This window comes from Neofelis nebulosa, chromosome 3 (assembly GCF_028018385.1).
Source record: "Neofelis nebulosa isolate mNeoNeb1 chromosome 3, mNeoNeb1.pri, whole genome shotgun sequence".
NCBI lineage: Eukaryota > Metazoa > Chordata > Mammalia > Carnivora > Felidae > Neofelis > Neofelis nebulosa.
The window spans coordinates 124290887-124303208 of record NC_080784.1 but is presented as its reverse complement, the minus strand read 5'-3'; the positions used below and the strand labels follow the sequence as shown (position 1 = coordinate 124303208).

Genomic DNA, 12322 nt, shown 5'->3' with positions numbered 1-12322 from the left:
ATTATATAAACTTACAGACTATATTCATCATCAAGGGTTACTATGTCTCACTTATTCCCCACTGTCTATTCAACACTTAGCAATGGCTAGTATATAATAGGTACTCAATATTTGTTGAATGGCTAAATACTAAGCCTGCTCATTAATACTTGTGGGAAACTGAGTAGTAAGAAACATCTTTAATAGATCAGAATTCCAATGGGAGAAACAATTAATGTGTATATTTCCTATACTTTTTTTTAACTTCGCATATTAATACCATACTTGGATAAGATGAATATAGGCTCTTTTGCTATACAAAGATAAGTATTCATGTTAATGCAGATCACATGGGTTTACCGTCACTGTGACCTTAAATAGGCAAGTAGTTTACAATGTAATTATTGCTTTCCCCACCTCCTCCCCTCCCCCCAAAAAATCTACAGAATACCTATCTAAAACCAGCACTATCACTTCTTACAATGTGGTAACTATTTAACTGATTAAGACTTTTGAGTGCCCACTCATTTAGTTACCTAGGAATATATTTTGTATTTATGTTAAAGTCTAATTAAAAGAACTCAAACTGGGGCGCCTGGGTGCCTTCAGTTGGTTAAGTGTCCAACTTCGGCTCAGGTCATGATCTCACGGTTCGTGAGTTCAGGCCCCAAGTTGGGATCTGTGCTGACAGCTGAGAGCCTGGAGCCTGCTTCAGATTCTGTGTCTCCCTCTCTCTCTCTGCCCCTATCCCGCTCATGCTCTTTCTCTCTCAAAAATAAATAAACATTAAAATAAAATTTTAAAAAATCAAACAACTCAATAGGAAAAAAAAAATCCCAGTAAAAAATGGGCAGAGAACCTAAACAGACATTTTTCCAAGGAAGACATATGGATAGCCAACAGACACACGAAAAGATGTTCAACATCATTATCAGGGAAATGTAAATCAAAACCAGAATGAGATGTCACCTCACATCAGCCAGAATGGCTAGTATCAAAAGGACAAGAAATAACAAGTATTGGTGAGGATGTAGAGAAAAGATCCCTCATGTGCTGTTGGTGGGAATATAAATTGGCACAGCCACTATGGAAAACAGTATGCGGGTTCCTCAATAAATTAAAAACAGAAGTACCATATGATCCACCTATTCCATTTCTGGGTATATTTATCCAAAGAAATAAAAACCATTAATTCAAAAAGACACATGTACCCCATTATGTTCATTGCAGCATTATTTACAATAGTCAAGATATTTCAAGATATGAAAACAACCTAAATGTCCATCAATGCATGAATGAATCAAGATGTGGTGTATATATACACAATGGAATACTACTCAGGCATAAAAAAAAAAAGTCATCTTGCCATTTGTGGCATGGATGAGCCTTAAACATATTATGCTAAGTGAAATAAGCCAGACAGAGAAAAACAAATAATGTATGATTTTGTTTATATGTAGAATGTGAAACAAATGAACAAACAAAACTCATAGGTACAGAGAACAGATTGATAGTTATCAGAAATGAAGAGGATTGGGGGGTGGGCAAAATAAGTGAAGGGAGCCAACTGTATGGTGACGGATGGTAACTAGACTGAATTCTGCTGACTGATCACTTTGTAGTGTATACAAATATCAAATTATGTCATACACTTCAAATTGTTATATACCAACTTTACTTCAATTAAAAAACAAAATGTTAAACTAGTGGCGCCTGGCTGGCTCAGTCGAAAAGACTCTTGATCTCAGGGTTGTGAAGTCAAGCCCCACACAGGGTGTAGAGATTACTTACACGAAATTAAAAAAAAAAAAAAAAAAAAAAAAAAAGTTAAACTAACCAAGTGTAAACAATGAAGGCTTTACAGATACTTTTTCATGGCTGATATGGCCAAATGGTATAAACTGCTTTATGATTTTAATAGGCTCACATTACCAGGGCTATTTCCTATGGTATGTTTTCAAACTGCAGATTTTGACTAACTAGATGAAGATCGATACCAGCATAAAAAAAGAAACAGACTAGCACAGAAAAATCTCAGAATGGATCCCTATGGTAAAGTTGAGTACAGCTTAGTGAAACTTTTGTTTTGGGATATTTGTATATCCCAAATATACAAATTCCGTAGAATCTAGATCCATCTCTGCAGATTTGGGGACATTCCATTGTGGTACATGTCTTTACCAAGTTCAACTTTCACAAAAAGAATGACAATCTTATTCCAAACACGGCTCCTAAAGCATATGATCACACACATTAACTAGTTCTTCAGATAAATGTCCAGAAGTAAAACTCGTTGGTATTTAAAACCTATTAAAAGATGACTTGAGAAACAGTATTCACCACAACTCCCTAACAGAACTTTCTGCAATAATAGAAATGTCCAAGCTACCCTTTTGGACAATACAGATATAGAGCATTATGCCTTAAAGTGTGGCCCATGGATCACAATAATCATCTGAATCATGTGGGGATTTCTTAGAAATGCAGAATCATAGGTCTGACTCCAGGTATAATGAACCAGAATGACCTGCCAATTCATGTGTACAATGCAAACAATCTAAAGGACTAGCTATCAATGGGCACATTACCACTGAGCACTAGCATCCTAGTGGAAGTTTATGAGATACTTTGGTTATAACAATTACAGGTAGAGTAAGGCTGGCTTTACAGATAAGCAATACACAGAACAGATCTACAAACCTAAGAGCTAGTATCCCAAACAACATTCAAATATCCTGCCAGACATTGACATTTAACCAATTTTTGCACAATTTTAATATACTCTGAATTTTCCAAAACTACATGTAAACTGAAAAAAGATAGTTTTAGTCCAGAACTGTCCTAACCATTGTTCATTTCAGAGTAACTTAATAGCTTACATTTAGAATTGTTACATTCCCACTGATACTAGGTAGAAGTTCAATTATCAGACTTCATTATGTAGTTCCATTTGGGCTAAAATAATTTTTTTTAAATTACTTCCCTCTAATTTCCCTAATTATTCTATTATTACTTTTTTTATTCTCTGGTTAGGGTATTTATTAATTTTTCTTTAAAAGGGGATAAGCAAGTTATGTTACCCAGCAATTTCACTTCAGGATTAGAACGTACAAGGATACATTTTCTTTTACACATGGGGTGCTATGTCTGACAGATTTATGAACCACTGACTTGGGGTGCCTGGGTGGCTCAGTCAGTTAAGTGTCAGACTCTTAATTTCAACTCAGATTATGATCTCACAGTTTCATGGGTTGGAGCCCCACATCGGGTCTATACTGGCAGTGAGGAGCCTGCTTGAAATGCTCTCCCCATCTGCCCCTTTCCTGCTTGTGCTCTCAAATAAATAAAACTTAAAAAAAAAAAAAATTAAGAACCACTGACTTAATGATTTATGCACCCAATACCATCTTCCTAAATCAAGAGCCCTTAATTTGGAGATACAAGGACACTCAGGCTAATTAATCCATGCAGTGGCTTCAGGTCAACAGGACTCCCAAATACTACATACGATTTGATATGTACGTATAGCTACTCTGGGATGGTAACACATAACTTTGCTCCATCAAAAACCGTTACATTAAGAACCATTACTTTACACCCTGAGACTCTTATGTCTTGGGCTGGGTTATATAAACTTGGCTCTCAAATGTGGTTGAGGCCCCTACCCAATTACATTTATGGAACTACAATTTGCATCACTTCATCAGCTTACATTGACAAACAAATCCCATAAAAGAATTACTATGGTATGTCAGTCGCTACATTATGTACACTACAGGTATTCTTTTATGAAGACCCACGGAAGAAGGTTACTATTCATTCCTTCCACATTCACAACGAACCAGGCACTGCACTATGCACTGATCACACAACTGTCTTACAACCGCCCTGTGATACAGGGATCACTTGTATCACAGATGAGAAAATGGACTTCGAGAGCTCAACAAACTTGACTAGTTTTAGGGATCTAATAGATGGCAGAACTAGAATCTGAACTCAGGCTGTCAGACTCCAAAGCATGTGTGTGCTTTTCTGGAGCAGGTAGCTGTTTTTTTCCTTTAATCATTTTATGGAGTATGTACTGGCTCCTGTCTTCCTTTGGCATAGCCTGTTAAATTACTTACAGCACAATTTGTAGCCACAAATGGGAGTTGCCCAAGCATATTAGCATCTCCGAGTTACTTGCTTCTCCCTTTTATTTGGTCACTAGATTGACTTTATGGGATGAATGCACTTTACATTGCTAACTTTACTTTTGGCTGAATTTTTTCTTCCATTTCCCTCCTTTCTTCATTCTTCTACTTCCTGTAATAAAACAAGGAACAAACAAATGCACACACGTGCTGCTTTAGATAATACAGTAAGTATATTAGTAAGATAGTCCCACAGAGTACAAGCTTTCTTAGATAATTCAAAACCACTTTGCAATCATTTTTACAATTAAAAACACCAACTATCATTTTGATAGTGAGTACATAAGCTCCAGCATTTTCCAGTTGGAGAAAACTCTGGTTACGTTGCTTTCAAAAGAGCAGTAAGTCTTAATATGCAGATAAAACAGTAAGTGTTTGAAGCCATGGACAAAAAGTAGGGAGGTCAGTTGGGATGTCTTTTAGTATAAAAACCCAAAAGGACAATTAGGAGAAAACAGCAGTAGACTCAGAAATTGTGTGAGTGGAAGGTGAAAGAAAGTAAGTAACAACGCAAATCACATTTAATTGTGTTGATAATAAAGCTTTGATCAAGTAGGGATGGAGCTAGAGGTTTGCTAGAGGTGAAAAGGAAATTGAAAGAGGATAAGAGGGGCGCCTGGGTGGCGCAGTCGGTTAAGCGTCCGACTTCAGCCAGGTCACGATCTCGCGGTCCGTGAGTTCGAGCCCCGCATCGGGCTCTGGGCTGATGGCTCAGAGCCTGGAGCCTGTTTCGGATTCTGTGTCTCCCTCTCTCTCTGCCCCTCCCCCGTTCATGCTCTGTCTCTCTCTGTCCCAAAAATAAATAAAAAAAAAAAAAAAAAAAAAAAAAAAAGAGGATAAGATATTTGGTTTCTGCAAGTAACATCATCACCACAAAACATTTAGGGTAAGGGTAAGGATCAAACTTAAAAAAAAAAAATCTTTTTCAATTAAGATTAGAAATCTCTAATTCAGTAAATATCTTAGACTTCGCAGGCTACAGTCTGTCACAACTAGCCAACTCCACCATTGTAGCACAAAAACAGCCACAGACATACATCAACAAATGGATGAGGCTATGTTTTAATAAAACTTTATTTACAAAACAGAATGCAGACCAAATATAGCCTATGAGTTGTAGTTTGCTGACCCCAACATAAGAGGTCCAGTAGGCAGGGAGACACAGATCTGAAGCACAAGAGGAAGGTTATGCCTAAGGACAAATACTTGGAAGTCACTGTCACAAATAAAGTGACAGAATGGATAACCTAAGAAGAAATGGAACGTATTAATATTTATAGACAGAAACTTTATAAAGAGCAGCACTTTAAAAAAAGCATGAGGAGGAGGTCAATAATTAGTGGTTTCCTGAAAGAAGAAAAAGCACGTGAAATGAAAACTCGTGATTCCCTTAAAGGTCATTCTGGCTCAATTACAAATTCCTTATGCTTGAAAAAGCGCAGGGCACTGCAGTATTTAACCATAGTCATTATCTGAAAGGCAGTGCCAGAACACAGAAAAAGCCCCAAATGTGTATGTAATACACTTAATGCCTTGACATGAGACAACGCAGAGCAGGGTCAAGTTGGAACAATATCTTATGCCTCATGTATTTTATAGTGTATCCTGTACCAAAACAAAACACACAGGCATTTCACGGAAACCATTTACTTAAAACAGAGTCAAAGATTGAAAACAAATATAAAGGAAAAAAAAAAAAGCCCTTAAAAACAAAACTAAATGCCAAGGGAAAAAGGTTATAAAAATATATAGATGTGTTTGGGAAATGCTCTCATTTTAAAAACTATGGAGTTAAATTCATTACACTGCTTAAAAATAAAACAGGGTCCAATATCAATGTATTTGATTCAAGCTCTTTCAACGTTTACAGGTCTAAAATAGAATTACTAGCTTATTGCTTGTCTTTGGGAAAAACTACTTGTAATTATAAGAATGTTGGCTCATTAGAAGAAAGTAATGCAATTAAAAACGAATCAGAAAGATATCATGAGGACCAAAACTGAAAACTTGCAAAGAAGCACTACAGGACACAATTACAAAACTGATGATAATTCATGTATGTAGTTTCAAACAGTCTGGTGTGGAAGAGGGAAAGAAGAGTAAGTGCCACTTAGCTAAAGAACAGAAAACTGTTTTCTTTACACACAGCAAAAAAACACAGTATACAAAGATAAGACAATTTACAGTGTGGACTATAAAGGCAAAAATTACAAGGAAGGAAAGCAGGCAGGCAGTCCTCCAATAAGGCATACATTCACACAATGGATCACTAGACAAAGAATAAAAACAATGTTCTATATGTGCAATTCAAGGTAAAAATGTCCAAAATTATTAAATGAGAAAATGCTACCAAAATGTGTCCAAAGAAAAGTTACACACATGTGCACACACATGTATCTGGTGTGTGCACAGAAATTTAGACATTTACTAGAAATTTGAGAGGTACCTTGAAAAAAGAGTGGGTTTGAACAAGAAAGGAAATTTTCACTTTCTACCTTTCTGTAGTCAAAATACAATAAGCATGCATTATGTTTGGTCAAATGTGAAAGGAAAAAACACTTTAGGTATTTTGGGGAGGTGGCTAGAGGATCTATACAACCATGCCAATGTAGACACAATCACATTTAAAATGTTTCACAATTCTCAGTATGTTAAATGAAAGTTGTAATTATTAAAAAGTACAATCACATAACCAAAAAAGAACCAAATTCTTCTTGGACAATCATATAGATTTCAGTAATATAAAAATTAAGTCTTGCAAAAGCTGTTCTTTGCCTGCGAGGGTTTAGTCCTACCTAGTGTGATGTTCACTCATGGTTAAACCACCTCACCTTCTATGTACCTCCAGACTACTAATCCCTAGTAACAGAGACCCTAGGAGTTCTATTTCAATAACAAAAACTGTAGAACCTTATGGAGAGATCTGTTTATTTTTAAGACATGTCTGCTTTTAAAAGTTTGAAGCGGAGTCTAGTTCATTCTGTTTTCTGTTAGGCCCCTCACCTAGAACACAACAAATGTAACGACTCAATACATATCTGGGGGGGGGGTGGGGGGTGGGGGGGTGGATAGGAAAACGTAGGAACAGAACCTCTGTGCAAAACTATGAGGAATTACAAGTTCTGAATTAAAAGAAACAGGACAAGATTAAAATGTGAAAATTGGTTCCTCTCAATTAAAAATAAAAACCTAGTACCACATGTGATTGCATGCCTGCAATTTCATTTCTTGCTTCTGGCAATGGAATAGCAACAGGAACACTGAAGTATAAACTACCCAAGGTAGCTAGGTAGGCTGCCTAATGTCTACTTTGGAATTCATAGTAAGCAGGATACCACACAGTATTATTTAAAGATGCTACAGTTTAGAAATGAAATTTTGACACCAAGTCCAATAGTTGTGAGGAGATGAATAACAAACCTAGTTGTTTTAGGGAAGGATGGGCAAATGAGCTGGCCTTGGCTCCTGAGGAAAACCACCTAAGAGTAGTGTTTCTCAAATTATATGTGAAGGACCAGTTTTAAAATTGCCGTCAAAAACATTTTTGTAATACACGTTTTCAAAAATTACTAGAAAAATGATAAACTTTAGTGCAACAGCAATATCAAATTGCTGTAGAAATTTCTATACATTCTCAATTTCTAACTGGTCCAGAGAGACACTGGATTGCAATGACCCAGTGTTTTGTTTTTTAATGTCAATCTGATCTAAAATCTTGCATTTGTCTAGAATCTGACTCTTGAGTGAGAAAACTCAGTTGTTTTTCCCCCTCCTAAATAATGAAGACATTCTGTAACAATTAGAGATAAAAAGTAGCACAGAGACTTGTCATTAACTTGTTTTAATTTTAAAATGTAAAACATCGCATTATCACACTGCCTTAGAAAATTATCCTTTTAAATGCAAACTATGGTATTTAAGAACCTTTACTCCTATCAACTTGAAAATTTTGCTTTATTTTACCATTTATTTTAGAAGATAACAGGATATAGACACTTAAAAGTTGTATACGAAAATATCCACTTAACTGATACAACTGAACAGTATCTTTGAACTCCTGTATCTTTTTCTCCACATTCTCAAAACTCCTGCAGATGATTTAGTTGATTGCTAACAGAGTGAGCCTAGGGGGACTGTCTATTTTACGTTTTCATTACCAAAGGAAATAAAATGTAAGTAAAATGCCTGGCCTATAAAATGACTACAATCTGATGTGATTTACCATAGACTTTAAGATAGGCTCTACACTATTAAGAGTATGATGTGATTTACAGGGTCTCTGGAATGAAATCCACACTTTGCAATTTACAAGCTGTACAGTGACTTACATCCTCACTGCTTCTGTTTCATCTATAAAATAGGGATAACAGCACCTACATCAAATAATTACTGTGCAGGTTAAAGTGCATGTAAAGTGCTTAGAACACTGTCTGGCACAAAGTAAGTATTACATAAGTATTGTAATTACTTAATTCTTACAGTATGTCTCAAATCCTTCTGTAGAACTGGATTAACAATTAAATTGGTTAAATATGTCACACCCTACAATTAATTACAATTCTTCTGTTAAAAGATTTTAATTCTCTATTATGAAAATATATATATTTATAATATCCTGTTGGACAGGGACAAAAAGTTAGAAAAATCATATAGTCTAATCTTATATTTAGAAAAGACACTAATGAAATTATGAAAAGTTGCAAGTCACTGTAATACTTATGTGGCATCTGCCAAAAGTGACTCAGTAATTTATCATCCTCCCCACTCACTGGGAAAAGACTTAAAATAAAACTGATTATGATTCTAAAATGGTAATGATAAGGATAATCAAACGCTTGTTATAAACCAGGTTTTTTTAAAATTCAGAAATGTGTACATTTAATGCATTATTCCTCCTCCACTCCTGAAAGCTGATGCTTCTTCAAATGGACTGCATCTTAGAATTAAGGAACTAGAGCATTAATTTCTAATAGATATACTACTCCAATCCCACCCATTGCCAACACACCACCATCACTTATAAGCAAGCTCTTGAAGTGCTCACAACTACACGTATCAACACAGACAATAAATCACTTAACCAAGCACCCAAGCTTAAGCAGCAGATATTAGCTATAGTCTAATGAGATTATAAACACAAGAGATTCAGTGTTTCTAGAATACTGAACAAGAGGTGTCTGTGGTATTGAGAGTACTCAGATGGTAGCCTGTGGCACCCTTTAAACTGAAGTTTTAAAATTCTTCAATGAAGTCAATACTATTAATTTCATGTTTACTTTATGAGTTTTGTCAAACTTTTCAGTTCTTAAATGATTAATTCATAATGACTATTTAAACACAAATTTTCCTCTCATCTAATCATTTTCATTCTATCTAGAAGTTTAGCTTATTCTTTTGTCTACAATAGCCATTTCATTTTACTGCATCTGAAATACACAACTATATACAAAATTTTTCAAATGTGCTTTCAAATGCCTACAAAGAGTAGATCACGTTTCAAATTTACATAAAACCATACTACACCAATTTACCAATATAAATATAAGTCTTCGTACCTGTTTATTCCATTCTATTTAGACAGCAACACTAACAAAATTCTTAATGTATATGCCCCCACCACCTGTACTCTTTCCCTATGCTATCATTTTGACACTTACAAAAGAACATCTCAATTCAGCAACCAAGTTTTACAACTACCATTCCTACCAATCAAATGGTAATGCACCAAGATAACAATTCTCTTGTGTTTTAATACATTAAGAGTACATTATTTACCTATGACTGAAGGACTATGCCTTCCTTTATAAAAAAACAAAGATAATCACATCAATTTAATTCCATATATATGCTGCTACCTATTCAATTTATTAAAAATTATAATAAACATAATAAACTAGTGCTCCAAACTTATGCTGTTCACGTGGAAGACACTATAAGACACAATAGAGACTGCCTGGCAATAAGAAATACAAATTCCTTCTATAGAGATGGAGAAATAAAAGGACAAATCTAGTTGTCTAAAAGACAATTCACTGTACACATTTTATTTACAGTTTTGTACACTGTCTTAATATGAATGGGACCGCTTTTCTACTTGAGCCATTTTTTAACCAAAGCAAAACAACCTAAGTAATACAAAGTGTTAAAATACAGCATAAAGATACAAAAACAGACATACTAATTCTAATTAGGAATGTAATTATGATGTTACATTTTTTTTTTTATAATCCACAATTAAGTTTAGGAAATCACACAAACATAGATCACTGATTTGAATGAAATGCATAAATTTGTAGCAAAGCTTTGTAGTTACAAAAAAACAAAAAAATTACCAAAGAATGCACAAAATTAATGTTTATTCCACCTTTGTGTCATATTCCTGGATCCTTCACCAATGTTACATGAGGAAAAAAACAAAAGCAAAACAAATGAAAAACTGAAATCAGAATCACTAATGTTATCAAGTAGGGAAACAAATAAATTAAAATCTAGCAGCCATCAGCAAGAGTACAGCAAAGACAATGCTGTAAAAAGAAACAAAGAAAATTGCTAGAAAACTGTATGCATCATACTCTTTCAAACCAGCAAAATATGCTCCTGCATACAATGGAACATAAACAGAATTTTTTCCTTTAAGGTATAGAAATGCAAGTTCTTTTTTGAATATTGTGGATGGGTAAAATGTGTTTATAATGGTAATTCTACTAAGCTATTACAGAGTGGGCCAGGAACACATTCATGGATTCTGGGGATGATGTGTACTGTAATTCTTTGATTGGGATAATGGACACTCTAGCCAACAAAAAAAAAAAAAAAAAAAAAAAAAAACAAAGTGAACACAGAAGTACAAGACAAAGGCGAATGAGACTTCTCTTATATCTTAGCAACATTTAGATGGAAATCAAATTTAAATGCAGTCCACTCTGCTTTGGAAGAGGCTTTGGTTCAGCTCCCAAATCTCGATTGCTTGACGCAGTCTCCTATGAGAATACTCAGAAGGTGTCTTCTTAAACAACAAACCTATTTTTAGTGGTGGAGCCGCTCTTAGTAGCTGTGTCTGCATGGGACTGATAACCAATCACTATCTTTGGAGGAAGTCCTAACCTTTCCTTGTATACCCTCCTGGAAGAAGCAAAAGAAAAAAGGAGCTGTTAATTTTTATTCACACACACCAAATTCAGATTATTCTTTATATATAAAAAATATCTAGAGAGTGAAACAGGACATTGCATACACTTTTCCTTTCAACAAAATATACTCTTCATTTCCACAACAATCTTGGCTAATCATAATCACTTAAACAATATTTGAGATTCTATTATGTTATCAGGCATTGTAATTATTAATCAATAATAAGCAAAGTATGGACAGTTCCTGGGTGTTTATAGTATTTGATTATTTATAAACAAATAATCCCACATACATAGGGTAGAGCTGTATCACATGCATAATTTATATAAAATTAATGCCTACATAGGTCTACTTTAATTCTCTCTAAAATGCTACAATTATATTTTTCATATAACACATAATAAATATTGTATGATACTGCAAATTACATTTATCATACTATTACTTTATGGCATTTTGAGGGTAATTTACATACATGATTTCTGCCTTATATACTAACTCTGCAACCTACTTTCCAAGTAACATGTGACTCTATTTTAAGAATAAACTATGATGAGTGCCAAAAGTGAGTAAGTATAGGGGTTGTGATACTAACAAAGATGATCTAATCTTATCTTTGAAATTAGAGAAAGTTCCCCTTTAAAAGTCACGAGGTTAAAAGTAAAATGCTGAGAAAATGAAACACATCTGAAGGCTGGGGAACAAAAATAAGGCTGTGTGGTGACAGTCCTTAAGGAAGAAAATACGAGCAAAAAGGCTGACAAGGTAAAATTGGGGACAGATCATAGAGAGCATGACAGGTAAATTTAGGAATATAGATATTTATTCTAAAGAAAAAAATAGCAAAACTTCAAAAATAAGCATCAAAATAAAATAAAAGGGATATATATTTTCATAGAGCTAAATTCTCCAATAGGATACTAGGGCAGTTTTATTCATACTACACCTTCCAGAAGATTCTACCTTCCTTCAAATAAAGGTTCTAAAAATAATTTCATGATAACTAAAATTATAAATAT

At 34.5% G+C, this 12322-nt stretch overlaps 1 protein-coding gene across 5 annotated transcripts in view; it reads right to left on the bottom strand.

Moving 5' to 3' along the window:
- Window positions 1–5228: 5228 nt before the first annotated feature.
- Window positions 5229–12322, bottom strand: part of EIF4E (eukaryotic translation initiation factor 4E) — a 54198-nt gene continuing 47104 nt past the window's right edge. For 3 of the 5 annotated variants that reach the window (XM_058721844.1, XM_058721843.1, XM_058721845.1), the window contains exon 8: window positions 7998–11294. In XM_058721844.1, coding sequence (XP_058577827.1) covers window positions 11180–11294 — 115 coding nt within the window. In that variant the 3' untranslated portion in view covers window positions 7998–11179. Of the gene's footprint in view, window positions 11295–12322 lie in introns of all 5 variants that reach the window. The other 2 variants (XM_058721846.1, XM_058721842.1) reach the window with 1 other exon arrangement.